Below are 14,624 nucleotides of genomic sequence, written 5' to 3' on the forward strand. Positions count from 1 at the left end.
CATAAAAGGCTTTCATGATTGTCTTAAAAATTAAATTAAAATGTATTGATACAATTCTTATACAAATACTCTCCTGCACGATTAGGAGTCCAAGCCACAGCAGCATGGTTTGAGGGCATGTGAACCAGAAATTAAAACCGAGTCTGAGCGTCTGATTTAATTATCCTGCTAAGTGAAAGGCAAAAGAGAAAGAATAAACAGTAAAGAGGGAGACTGTGTTGGTAAAATATTTTAACAATCCATGACTTTAATACTGTGGATTTTCTGTTTGATGTTGTTTTATTGACTCGATCCCTTTAACAAAAAATCTTCGATGAACAACTGCTGCACGCTTTTGCCTGCTGCTCAACGCAGCCCTTGCAAGGTAGCTCTTGCCCGCGTCATTTCTGGGTGCAGACCGGCCCCGTGGGTCTGGCTCGGGCTGCACCCACACGCTCCCGTCGCGGAAGGGCGAGGGAATGTACGTGCTGTGTGTACACTGTTCTGATTGTATAGCGATTTTTATCTGTTCACATTTGTTTTGCGCTGATGTAAATGACTGATGCAGGGTAGAAAAACAGGTCCATAAGCTTTGACAGGACCCCTCGTGTTTACAGTTGTACAAGAATTTTAATGCATTGCTGGATGCGAGATTTATACTGAACAATAGTCCCATTAATCTCAATGGGTGAGATTCTGATCTCACTGAAGTGAGTGACAAAAATTCTGTTGACTTCAAGAAGCTGATTTTTTACTGAAAAATACTCATGCAACTTGCTGTGTATTTTTTATAAATTATATTGGGTACATTCTATATAACCATCTCTAAAAGCCTCTCACTTTATTGATGGGACTATTTATTATTTCTTAGGTTAGGGTAGAAAACATCCCTTTTTCACTCTGTAAAGTGCAGAGGTTTGAAAATGCAGTTATGCATGGGGCTACTGGCCATAGTTCTTTGGTCGGCCGAGTACTTCCAAGTAACTGTTCAGGCAAGCACCTGTTTCTGCTACTTAATTTTCTGTAGACTCATTTCTCGAGGCTCCTCCCTTCCTTTATTTTGGCATCTTTTATTCTGGAAACAAAAATGCCTACTAACCTTAAAGAAAAAAAAATAGAAGAAAAGCCAGGGAAGAACTATATGCATGTGCTGTTTTATAAAATTATGTCTTAGTAACAAATACGGTAGCAGTGCTTAATTTTATGTTGCTGCAGCAATGGCAAACCAAAGCAATATATAATGCAGAGTGTTATAGCTCTCAGTCATGTCATTTACGATAAGAAATTTGCATCTTTTTTATCCCCCCAAAAGTTAAAAGGGGATTGAAAATGGCAGCATAACATCCAAGGGTTTTGTCTGTAATGGAAATGTGCATTTTCAGTAAACATTAGTTTTTTTAAAAATATAAATTTAACTGTATATTGTCTTTATAATATACAGTGTCACACAATTTTATAGGGAGAGTCAGGAGGGTTTTTGAGAAGGAAAATGGGGGGGCGGGATGCTTTTTTTTTTCGGCCTTCCTCTACCTCCGCGCCTCCCCGGATTCAGCAAAGCCCCCATGTGAAGTTGGTCGCTAGCAGTGAACTGCAGAGGCTGCTGGAGGAAATGGTAATTAATGATATTCCTCTGCCCTCTGTAGGACAACCGGCTGCACTGAACACGCCGGCTTCGGGGGAATAAAACCGGATCCCGGCGTAAGGCAGCGAGCGTGCGACACCGCCGCGGCCGCCTGGCCGGCACGTTTCTGCATGCTGATTAGCAGCCGCGTCTGGATTAATTTTTATAGCATATAAAAGCAGATAAGCAGCGGGAAGAGCCTTGTGTTGACAAGAAGACGGGGAGGAGCAAGCGGCCTCCCGAGCTGGGGCCCGAGCCGGTTGCCTGCCTGAAGTTGGCAGCCCGATGCTGCCACCTCCGCGGGCGACGCCGCGCGCCCACGGCGGAAAGCGCCGGTGTCGGGGTCCAACTCGACCCTGCTAAGTTGCTCCTGCGGCGACGCAAAGTTTAGGCCCGGCCGCGCAGGCCCGAAGCGCCGATTCGGGTCCGTCCTCGCTCGTAACGCAGGAGGCGCCGACCAGCTCCCGAGACGCCAGGAGGCCTGGTCTCTTTGGGGGCCACCTCACCCCAAAGAGCAGGCAGAACCGAAACGATCGCGCCCAAAATGGCTCGCGGGCTCACTCTTCCCGCGTCGCTTTGCAGAGGCTACTCGGAGGCCGGGGCTCGGCAGGCGCCTCCCGGGAGCCCCCACACTGCCCCGAAATCTCCGGGACGGGCCCGGTTCTGGTGCCAGGGTCCGGATGGACGCAGGAATCCGCCTTGCCTGACAGGGACCTCGCTTAAATAGACACTGCGGCATATTTAATATACGCGGCAAGAAAACAACCCAATTCTGTGCACTTAGCAGCACTAAAAAAAAAAAAAAAAATTCCAAGCGCTTTTTTTTTTTTTAATAGCAGTGATATTTTGTACTGTATAACACCACTTTGCTTTGATACAGCTAATCACTCCCGCACGGCTTTCCCAGCCTATATTTGCAAATATTCGCTCTCGCATCGGCGATTTGTGTCGCCGTCCCCATGCCCAGCTCGGCGGCGGGGGGCCGCGAGGCGATGCAGGCCTTGCGGCCATCCCGAAGCGTTGCCAGACGGGCTCACAGGCTCGGTGCTGATTGATTGATTGATTGATTGATTGATTATACCACCCCGTGCGCGTTAGCCAGGGCGGTTTGCTCGCTGAGGGGAGCACGAATGCGGCGAGCGAAGCCCGGGAGACGGTGACCCGCCGGGCCTGGGCCTACCCCGGCGATGGCGGCGGGCCCCCCGGCCCCGGGCAGGTGTCGCCCGCCGACCCCGGCGCTCCGCCGGGCGGGGGAAGCGGCCGCCTCACGGAGCGCCGCCCCGCCATGTCGCCGCCCCTCCCTCCTTCCCGCCCTCCCGCCCGCGAGAAGATGGCGGCGCCCTTAGCGCAGCAGCTGCAAGAGCTGCTCGACCCCCGGCCCAGCTTCCGCGACCCCGAGGACGACGCGGAGGAAGGTGAGGGGGGAGGCCCGGAGCGGGGTTGGCACCCGCCGCGCCGGGGGATTCAGCCGGGCCCGCCGCAAGCCGCGCCGGGCGGCGGCGGCCGGGCGGCACGTGGCGCCCCAGCGGGGCTGCGGCCCGCGACACGCGTGGGCTCCGCTGCTCCCCGCGCGGGGAGCGGATCCGCCCGGGAACCTCCCTCGGGAAAACAGGCCAAAACCTGCGGTGTTGAGGCAGGTCTGTGCCACTCCTCTTCCCCCCCACCCCGGCCCCCGGGGCGATTTTTGAAGTGAATTTTGCAAGGTTTGTGTCTTTCCTCGTGACACGCAGGTGGTGGCATCGCCGTGGCGGTTCCCACCCCGCAGGTGGCCCTGCACCGCCCTTCCTGCCGCACGGCTCGGCCTCTTCTCGTAGCTGGAGCCACAGCGTTTAGATCGGGTCTTGCTGGCCTTGAGCCCGAGCAAGAGCTTTCCTTATTTTTCTGAATAAAGGGAGGTTTGGTGGCTCCAGTGAGCAACTTTGTCACATCCTGGTGATCGGGAGATGCGTGGGGAGACCTTGCCTGCCTTGGGGGGTCTTCGCTGTGTCGCCTCGAGCCTTCTCCACCCTTCCTTGTGTCTTACCTAGGCTGGAGGCTTTTCGGAGCAGCGGTTTTCTTATTACCTGCGCTTGTATCACACGGGGTAGCAGGGAAGAAGAGGTGTCTCGGTTGGCACATCTAAATTTAGAAATTGTAAGACTAGCAGAAACAGTGCGTATTTCTACATGTGAGTTAGGAACAGCTGTGTGGCTCCTGGTGAACATAGCAGCGTGTCCTGCATTCTTACCAAGTCTTTAACTTGCTTTGTGTTGATGAGGAAGTTCTCCTCAGAGGTGGCAGGCAAAATAATACATAACGGTTTGGTGTTCCCTGACACGTAGCCTCGGGGCTGCCGCTGCAGGCAGCACACGGTCCATTGCTGTGGTGTCCTACACTGGCTCCCGAGAGATGTTTCAAGCCTGTTGTGTTAGGGTAAGTTTTGTCTCACATTGAGGAGTCTGTAGAACTTGCCTTTGCGTTTATAACACCACAAAACGGCTTTGAGTCCAAGGCATTTTGGGAGAGGCCCCATTTCTCTTTCACCAGTTTGAAGTCAAGTGTCCATTGAGTGATGAAATAAAACACCGTCCCTGGTGACTTGTCATGGTTTAAAAACTTTCCCCCCAACAAGTAAGCAATATATGTGAGACATTAACATTTGCAAACACACATTAAAATGAGCACTTAGCAATGTTCAGCCAGTTGGATTGCTCAATTGGTTGAACAATCTTAACCCTGTAATTTTGCATGTAGGGGGTCTCGCACATGAATGAAAATAAGGAGGAAATATGGTATGATGAGTCCTCTTTGCTGAAATACTTCATTCCTGTGTCCTGGAGATGAAGAGTATGAAAGGGAATAATAATCACAGTGAAATTATTTTCTCTGCTTAGCCATTCTAAAATATTCACAATTTTTTGTGCATTTTATATATATATATATCAAGAGGTCAAAGTGCATCTGAGTTGCAGTTTTTCCTCCTTAAATTTGTCAGCATGGAGTGAAGGCATTCCAGCTGTGCTGAGTCTTCCACCCAGAGGACCACACTTCTCAGGAGGCTCACGTGATGTTCAGGGGTCCAAGCGATGGCTTCGGAAAAATTAACTCAGCATTTTTGTTTTGATGTTTGGTAATAAATGATCACCTCTGTATTGCAGGTGAGCCCTGTGGTACCAAACATACATGGAGAAGTCAGAAGTGCAGAGAGAGGTGTTTTGGAATCAATCCGTTCATGTAACATCTCCCTTCCTCCTGAAAAGATTAACCTGGCAGTGGAAGGTGTGAGAGCATGTCTAGCCATGGAGATGCCCCAGGATTTTTTTTCTGAAAAGTGCCCTTGGAGCTGTCTGTCTTTTCTGCTGGATCTTAAGTATTACTTCACTCCAGTTTCTAGACAGGACTGGTGCTGTTTTAACACCTCAAAGCTGGACTTTGTTTCTCTCTGCCTCTGATTCCCCAACGACCTTTCTGCTCATCACATAGAATTAGTGCGCTCTCTTTTCTTCACCAGGGAAAGAAGTGTGCTTGCTCTAGATCCCGAAGTCTTACGTGAAGCTGTATTGCCATCCAGCTTGCCTTTGCAGCACATTTTTATTTGCAGAGCATGAGGAGAGTTTTCTTTTGAGAAGGATGGCTGCTCTTTGCAGTTAGTTCTTCTAGTTTGAAATTCAGTTCAGTTTAGACCTCCCCCCCCCTTTTTTTTTTCTCTCCACAGCTACAGTTGCTAAAGTGATTGACAAATTTGAGGATGAAACTGCAGATGACATTTTCCCCGTTGGTAATATACGGAAAAAAGCTTCAGCCTCTCTCCTGGAAGCTGATAAAAGGTACCTGGGAAAAGCCACATCTCGCAAAGCCTTGCAAGAAGAACTCTGGGGAGATGCTCTGTCTGAAGAAGGATCTGGTAAGAAATGACATTTCTTTTCCCTTTTCATGAGACTACTTCCAATCTAATGTTAGCCCCTTAGACTGAATTAGTGCCATCTGAAATGAGATGAGAAACATTAGATCCCTGTTACAGGGAATAAACAGGTGCACTAAGTTGGACACCTTTTTGAAGTGCCTTCCTGAAACCCAGGCCTTATTTTTTTTTTGGCCTAAGGGAAGGGGAAATTCCAAAGAGGAGGTCTGCTTCTACAGATTGAAGAAAGTGTGACTAAGTGTAAGGTGAGGCTAGCCAGAACACTGACCGAACACTGTGTGGAGGAAAAGAAAAAGCTGATATTTTTAAGCTAATGTATATTGGGGACTGCACGTTTATACAGTTTCTAACTGTAGAGACATCTGTACCAAATCTTGACCACCTTGTTTTCTTATTGTGTCATTGTTCCACGGGAAAGGCTGTCAGGTAACCCATGGATCTACAAATCATTATTGAAGAAAATGTGAGCTGGGATCTGTTTGTGGATGTGGCCTCGTGTTTCCATTAGTTTCCATTAGCCAAAGCAAAAAGTAACATCATGCCTAGATTTGTACTATAAAACAGAGCTTGGAGCTCAGATAGCCCAAGCCAGTACCCATTTGATGATACGTATTACAGAGTGGCAGTTGTTGCTGGTAATTAAATAACTTTGTTCTCTTTTAACTATTAGCTGAAGAAGCATTAGATGAATGGTCCAGTGGCAGTGAAGAAGATTTGGAAGACAAGGGCAGCTTGGGCAGTAAAGCAAAGGAGGAACCCAGCAGTGCTGGCAGTGATCAGGAAAATGACTTGGAAGACAACTTGGAAGACGATGAAGAGAAGGAAACAGATTTGTCTGTCAAGCTCAAGGCACCAGAGTTCACTTCCCAGAACATCACAGACTTTGAGAAATTTACAGAGGGGATGGATGATGTAGGAAGCAGTGAAGGGGAAGATGAAGACGATGCCAGCATGGAAGAAGCAAGTGATGAGGAGGAATATCAGAATGAAAACCATGACAATATAAAAGACGCCAAAGAGAGCGAGGATGATGGAGGGATGATGACATTCTCAAAAGGACAAGCAGTTGAAGAAGTAGAAAAAGGAAAAGCTGTGAAGAACCAGTTAGGTTTGTACATGTTTGCTTTGTATTTTAACAACGCTTTCACCTTGCTGACACTAGAGAAACTGGCCATGTTAGGAACCACTTCGGCATGATAACATGCTGTTAGCGCACTGCATGTGTATGCTGCAGCAGCCCTAGTCATTTGCAAATCTTCTGCCAGGTGTGCTAAGCAAACTGGTGTCACTGCTGATACAAAATTTAGCTATTATGAAGTGTATTTATTCACTGGCTTAATTGACACTGAATATACTTGTAGTATTGGTGGGGATGGGGACTTCCTACACTGCTAGTACTGTGCAGTGATGCTGGTACTCCTGTTTCCTTCCAGAATGTAATGCTGAATGTAGTTCCTATCTGTCCCATTAGACTACAAACCTCCACTTGCAGGATGTCCTTTTGAACAGTAAAGCAAAGAGATGATTTTTTGTGATTCAAAGAATTGCAGGCAGCATCATAGGATGGTGAAGGGAAAGTGCTTTGGCTTGTGAAATTAATGCTTGGTTTTCTTTCTCTTATGAAGTGCTGTGGGATCAACTACTAGAAGGGAGAATCAAGATGCAGAAAGTCCTCCTAACAGCTAACCGGCTTCCACAGCCAGATACTTTCCCAGTCTTTAAAAAGGAAGGTGGACAAGAATTTGACAATGCTGTCAAGAATGGTAACAGTTCTCTAATCTTTCTACTTTGGGTAAACTCTGCTGTAGCCAATATGTTGCTGCATGGGGAAGCATTAATGGGAAAGTGAGGGCTTTGAGTTGTGTGCATCTATAGCGTCAGTATTAATTGTTGGTTTGTATTGCTTTAATCATTAATTAGGTCCTTTACAAACATAAAACAAAGTTTTCTATCCCAGACAAAGACAATGCCACCTGTCATCCACATAGATATGATTAGTTGATCTGGGTTGGTGACCAGTCTTGTCACTTATGTTGTGCTGGTGAGTCTCAACTTGGGTCCTGCCCTCACTTTTAGTTTGTGAGGCTTGAATGCAAGTTTCCTGTTGGATCTTAGAAATGATTGATTTGGTTATTGGTGTTTGGTGCAGAGCTGGGATGCTGCTTTGTCCAGAGACACCTCGTGGTGCATGGTACCAACTTTGTGCTGGGTCAGTGAATGCAAAGATTTCCCCTAACTAGCTGTAATGCAGCACAAGGAGAGGGCCTGTGCTATCAAATCAACAGCAAGTATCCTTTCAGCTAGGAACTGTTTCATCTGTTTATTTTTTAGGAACACTATTAGTGATATTGACCTGATGAGACTTGTAGTAGACTCTCCAGTACAGCAAACATAATGTGCATGCAACAACTGATAAGTACAAAGTCCTCAACTTCACTGGGTTGTGGATCTATTTAATTTCTGGAATTGGGCATCTTCTGTATTGGTGTTCAGGTAGATGTATAGGGAGATCAAATGTCTGATTTGTCATCCTTAGGAGTTAATGTAAACTACTACAAGTATTGGTTGGTGTCTTTTTTTCCCCTGTTATGACTTTGTTTTCTTTCAAAAATCGTACAGATGATGATGTTTATACATAGTTTGTTCTTTTGTGCCCACTGTTCAGAAATTAATGAACTTTGAAGGGTATTCTTTCAGTGATTTTTGAATAACTAAGATAAGCCCAGTGGCGTTTTAAAAATTGGCAAGTTGGTGTTCCTTTCACGTACATTTCTTCTTTCTCATTCTTGAAATACTTGGTTGGTTACTTTCCAGAGCATTTCAACTCTCTAGGGAAACCTCCTGTGATATCCTGGAGGATTCTGAGAAGCCCCCCCGTATAATCCAGTTGGTACGAAACACTGTAGTGGTGTCTACAACCTTGCATGCGAAACAGCAGAAATGTGATCTAAACTGTCTGGTTTGGTGCTGATTGTACGTCTGTTCAGCCTCATGGTGTTCTAGTTTGTGTGTGCTGTAGTGATACCTTCACATTGTGAAATTTGGGCCTAGGCTGGCACAAATCAGTTTAAACGGGATTAGGAACTTCCGCCATAGCTAAGCCTGACCCTGAATCTTGCCTCTGCACCAACTTTTGACTATTGTCTTATGGCTTACACGTGATCTGCACACAGTAGCTAATCAGCTTATCTGGACTTACAGCAGGTGAGTTACTTTATATTTTAAAGTTAGCTCTGCTGCTTTAAACAAAGTGATTAAGGAAAAAAAAGGCAAACTCCCAACAATACTAAGATGACCTTTCGGTGAAATGCATGTTATTAATGTACTTAATGAGATGCATTACAAACTGCACCAAGCACCATGTTTCATTACAGGTCTAAAATGCAATATCATTAAAGACCTTTAACAGAAACAATGGTTGACATTTTGATATTTCCCATAAGCAAAATACATCCAAGAACATGGAGTATAATACAGTACACAGTACAGCAGAGAGGTTAATCTTTCAGTTGTCCAGAATGTTAAAGGGAAATCCATGGTTAGTGACTGCTCCATGATTCTCTCCCCATCTTCTTTTTATAATCTGGGCAAGAAAGTTGCAGTGGCATACTCTGATGTTCCTGATAATGTGCGTTCATGTGTTTAATGTGTGAAGACAGCAAGGAGATACAGCTGGAGGGATCCGCGTGAAGCTTGCAGAGGAAAAGCTTAGCCTGACAGACAGGGTGGACATTTTGATGTGTATGTGTCTGAGCTGAGGTGGTTGCATTTATGTAGGGGTGGAACTCAGTTCATACAGATAGTGTGGTATGAATTTATGATACTGTATGCATTATTCTTAACAGTAATGAATTTTAGGAACATTCTGCACTTGTTTACTGTTTACTAGTATTCTCTATGGAACCAAATTTAAATTTCCTTTTTCTTAGTGCAGTCTGTACGGTAAAGTAGGTTATGATAAATATTCACTTTGAGCTGTGCTATTGTCTGATGCAGATACCTTTCACTGCTATTCAAAGGTGCTCTTTCCAGAAGTTACAATGTACCAAGCATGAAATGAGGAATAAACTTATCATACAGGAAGGTCTCATGAAAGACTGGGAACATATTTGGTATTATGTGACACCCATTCCCCCTCTCACTTTGCTGCTTTGGGCATTGTGAGAGGGATGCATGACTAATCAACAGCGCTAGAGCTCTACCACATGGGCAGTCTGAGCTGTATTACGTCTTCGCTCAAGGAGCTCCTGTCTGGATAACATGGGTGTGACCTGTCAGTTCAGTAGGCGAAATTAAGTCCTTTCTAAAATTATATGTCATAATATATTTAAAGCTGTTTCTTGAGTTGATGAACCTTGAGTCAAATTTGATTTATGAGGGCCATCTCACTTTTTATAAATCAACTTCCAATAACGGTCCTAATTTTTAGCTGATTGAGTGGTTTAGTGGCTTCTTTAAGCCTTTTATTTTATTGTAAATGATGATCTGTTGGGCTGGGTACACAGTTCTGTACTCTTGAGTTGTCATCCCTGTTGTGTTAGCAGCTTTTGGGCAAGATCTCACTCCCCAACCAGGAAAATTTAGAATTGTACACAGGAAGGTTTAAAGATTAACCAGTTCACTGTGAGTTGAAGACAGGGCTTTGTAAATACTGAATGTTGAGACTGTTCCACTACGCATAACATGCTTCAGTCTTGGACAGGATTTGGGATGATTATGATGTTGACACTGTTTTGGACTGGATGATACCCTGCTTCTGGGGAAGCTTCAGCACTTCTTTCCAAATCCGCAAAATAAATGAACATTGCTACTTTGTTTAAATTGGGCATGTTTTCATGGTCTTCATTGAATAAGAGGAAACGATTTGGTGTGTAAATTTGCCAAAGCAATTGGTCCCCAAATCCAAACTCTCAGTTTCAGTGGTAGCCTGTTGAAGGTGGGTGGACACAGAGGGCTCTCAGTGCCCAGCTCCCTTTGAACCCTGGACAAGTCCCAAGCATCTCTTCAAAGTTACGCCAGAATGTTTTTGGTAGTTTATCCTAAATGCTTCCATTACTCAAGAACCTTGTATTGCACGTTCACAGGAAGGATGAGTGTTTTGAAGTGGAAAACAGTCCTTCCTTGTCTTGCCTCTTTGGTACCTCCCATATGAGACAACTTTCTGTTCATGCAGCTAGTGGTGGTAGGGAAGTTCCCGAAGGGATAGAGTATAATGGTGTTAAAGAGTTGACAGCAATGTGCTGTACAGTTGCAGTTTTAAAGCCAAATCTGAGCAAAAATGATAAGATCATGCTTGTTGCCCAAATTTTGAGATTGGAGGTTAGAAAAACTCAAGTGTTTATTATTTTTGTAATCTTTATGAAAAAATAAAAAAAAGATATAACATGCCTTGGACAGTCTTGCATTCCTGAGATCTCAGGTTCTGGTGGATGATTTACTGCAAAATTGCTTATAAATTGAAGTAGAAAATGTTTTGCAGACCTGGCAGCTTTCAGGCTTCACACCCATTTGTCACCCAGCATTTCCCTTTGTGTATAGAACAAGAATTAATTAGGCTGCACTGCAGGAAAAGTTTATGGCCATAATTTATATAGGATGAATTTCTGTTTAAAGAGACAGCATTGCTTTGTTTGCACTGTCTTACTTTTTCTTTCCTTTTTTTTGATCTTTAATTATATTCCAGATTTTTTTCTGTCATCCTTTTTACATACAAATTGGTGACCAAACTGTGGTCATGGAGCTCATGTTTATTCCTGTTTTGCATCCACGGAGAAAGTCTGCGTGGTCTTTTAATACTGAAATTACAGCGGCCGCAGTGCAAATGCTTAATGTTTAATGCACTGTACACATGAACTCCCACAGCTTACATTTCTAAGGTGCTGTTGCCTGGAGTGGTCTGTTTCTCCAAGATACATTTGTATTCTCTTGCACCATATCTTCTAGTCTAGTGCAGGGCTTGAGATGTTGCCTCTGTTTGGGGTCTTGCACGTTCAATTAATGTTTTTCATAATCAATGCAAGTCAGAATTTGCAATCTGCTCCTGATTTGCACATTAAAGAGACCCATTAATTAAAAATTCCAATCCCTGGCATGTTCCCGCAGGATCCTTGCATTATTTACATAGAAAAGGAGTGCAAGGTGCAAGTTTCTGTGCTGTGTCTCTGCACAGATTGCTTGCTGCCATTCATATTTCTATGTATCGTTTTTGGGGGGGGGGGGGGGAAGGTTAGAGGTGGATCTCATGGAAATACCACAAAAAACTACCTCAAGGGCAAGAAAGAGCCAAAGAAGAGGTGGAAGCAACATTAGCAAAGCCAGCATCCAGTGTGAGGAATTAAGCATTTCCAAGGTTTGGGCTTATTATGATAAATCTTGATTCAGTGACCAAAAAAAATAAAAACCAACCCACAGCTAACTTTGGGAGAGGGAACAGTAGAGCTTTAAGGAGTAATCTCTCTCAATCAACCAAGGCTAGACGCTGTTGTTGTATATGCCCTGGGTAGCTAGAATTCCTAAATTGTCTTGTAGCTCTGTTCTCGCTATTTTGCTTTCCCCTTACAACTTTGGTTAAAAATATTCAGCTGGGAATGTGCCAGTGGCTGGTAATTGGACACTGATACTTTATGCTTCACAAAAAGTGCTGAAAATTACAGCTTCTAAATAGTGTAAAGTGTTATTTTCAGTCTTTAGCTGGAGAGATGAAAAGTTAAAAGTGTATAGAAGCCCAGGTGAGGCTCTTGTAGAAGGCAAAATGCTGATGTAAGTTGCAAGAGTTCAAAAGAGCAAGTGCTTGTATATGCTTTCACATATACTTTCCAAGACTTCAGTAGTCCATAAAATGTAAACTACCAGTTGAATTTTTGCTTCTGTGCTTTGACTCCATCTGTCAGTGGATTAAGAGAAGGTACTGGAATCCTATGTTTCTGCTCTTCAGCATAAGCTCAAGATAAGTTGTTCTGAAGAAATGTAGAAATTAACAGATCTCAGTAAGAGGAAGACGTATAGGATCCGGTGCTATCGCCTCTTAATGCTTCTTGTTCTTTGTTCTCTTTGGTGCTTCTCACTGTGCAGGTGGTCAGCACTGTAAGAATGGATCTGCTTGCTGAAGGAACAAAAGTGGGGATGGCAAATGTTAACTATTATTTACACTTTGTAGAGCTATGGAGAAGTTATGCAAAGGTTTGTGATCAATAAGAAAATCAACGTGAATAAAGTGAACCAGCTGAAAATCAAATGAGATTCTCCTTGTGCTTGCAAGGCCATTATCCCCAAACCTGCCGGGGTTATTAACATATTAATGGAGCCGCACCAGTGAGCACTGCCTAGCAGTGGCCTGAATTTTTCAGTGCAGTGCCTTGCATACTGCTACTAGACACAAAATTGTATACTGCATTTTTAAATTCTGGAGAAATTTCTGCATCTTTTCCCATTTTACAATGATTCTTGAGCTTGAATTTGTATTCTCTAAAGTCAACTATATCTTACTTTCCTGGTCACTGCAGTATTACTCTGGAGTATTCATCTGTGGACCTTCTCTCTATGGCAGTGAGTTAAGGGGCATTTCCTCCATTTCCTCCATGCACAGGAAGCAATTCCTGTGTTCCTTTTATTCAAGGAAGATCCGTTATCCAGAGGAAAACTTGTTTCCCCAGGCTTTTTGCATTTCTATAGTATCCCTTTAAAATCTCTCCAGAAGAGTTGTTGCATTGGACACATTCACGCAAAGAGATGAGCTTATACTGGAGACGGAGAGTTGAAGAGCGCTGCCATTAGCAGGGCTGACTGATGAGCAGTGCTGCGAAGTGCGACCTTGTTCACTCTATGAACACCCTGCACCAGGTGCCAGAGGATACTAGAATGGTGCATTTTGCCTCTTAGGGCTAGGTTAAATCTAATGGTGGAGACCAGTCTTTTTTTGCATCCTACAAATAGTCCTCCTTGCTGCCTGTGCAGCATTATGCATAATACATTTTTTCATGACCACTCTAGTGATGCAATTAAACCTTGTAATGGGAAATGACAGTTGATGCCTGGAGACTGTTTCTTAGTCCTGCCGTTCTTTGTCCGTACTGGTTTTGGACTGCAGAGTATCAAGGCATGCGCACCTTTTACATCCTCAAAACGTGTTTTACGTGAGGTGCTGTGGCGAAACTTTGATCAAAAGAAAGAAATGGAAAGAGGAAAAAAGGGAAATGAGTATGAACTCCATGTAAAGTTTGCAGGAAGCAACTCACTGTTCATAATCTTACTGTAGCCAGTTTCTTCAACTTGGAGTCAGTTGCTGGATAACCTATATTACACATTGATTATTTATTCCCTTAAGGTGTTACATGTCTCAGGTACAGCTAGCCAACGGTTGCTATTTAATTACATTTTATTGAAAAGTAGAGTTAAAAGGTGCACTTAGAAAACTTTGCAGGACTTGCCTGGAGGAGCCCAAGGCTGAGTGTTTGATGCTGCTTGTGAAATGAAGATGTTGACTTTTCTTTGGTGCAGTCCAAACACTTGGACTGCGACGGAAAAGTCTCTGTTTCTGGGGTGGAAGTAAGCTGCGTTTGCAGTGGGTGTGCTAGTAAAGGACTGCCCTTCCCTCTGGAGCCCCAAGGACCTTTATAATAATCGCCTGAGTTGGGCTCTGGTGCTCCAGGTTGGTTAGCTGCTCCTGTGACAAGCATTGGTGGCTTGTGACTAAACAGAGCACGCTTGAGGACAGGGCCTCTTAAGGAAGTGGTTCAGAATCCCACTTGCATTCATTTCCAGCAGGAGACCTCCAACGATACCAGGTGTCTTCTGGTTTTACATTCCTGCATGCTGAACCTTTCTGTATGACTGTTTCACACCAAATGCCTTTATTTTCTTCTGGGTTAGGTTCTGTAATATCCTGCTGAAAGGAGACTCTAAACAGAGGGAAAGATTCTGCTTGTTTTCTGCTAAGTGTGTGTTTTTATTTTCTTAGTAGCTTTTTGGTAAGGATTTTTGCTGGGTTCTGTTATTCTGATTCCTGATGTTTAAAACGCAATGTTATTCCATATAACATCGAGGTAAGTCGTGTCCCAAGAAGCTGGTTAAGTAGTGACTCGCTTTGCATAAGACCAAGTCTGCTTCAGGTACTGGAGAACCTGT

The 14,624-nt window shown here is 44.2% G+C and overlaps 1 protein-coding gene across 1 annotated transcript in view; it reads left to right on the forward strand.

Moving 5' to 3' along the window:
- Positions 1 to 2,917: 2,917 nt before the first annotated feature.
- The window catches only part of AATF (apoptosis antagonizing transcription factor), a 57,191-nt gene continuing 45,484 nt past the window's right edge, over positions 2,918 to 14,624 (forward strand). Inside the window, exons 1-4 of the mRNA XM_067309729.1 lie at positions 2,918 to 3,015; positions 5,295 to 5,483; positions 6,172 to 6,609; positions 7,127 to 7,264. Coding sequence (XP_067165830.1) covers positions 2,931 to 3,015; positions 5,295 to 5,483; positions 6,172 to 6,609; positions 7,127 to 7,264 — 850 coding nt within the window. The 5' untranslated portion in view covers positions 2,918 to 2,930. The remainder of the gene's footprint in view (positions 3,016 to 5,294; positions 5,484 to 6,171; positions 6,610 to 7,126; positions 7,265 to 14,624) is intronic.

This window comes from Apteryx mantelli, chromosome 22 (assembly GCF_036417845.1).
Source record: "Apteryx mantelli isolate bAptMan1 chromosome 22, bAptMan1.hap1, whole genome shotgun sequence".
NCBI classification, from domain to species: Eukaryota; Metazoa; Chordata; class Aves; order Apterygiformes; family Apterygidae; genus Apteryx; species Apteryx mantelli.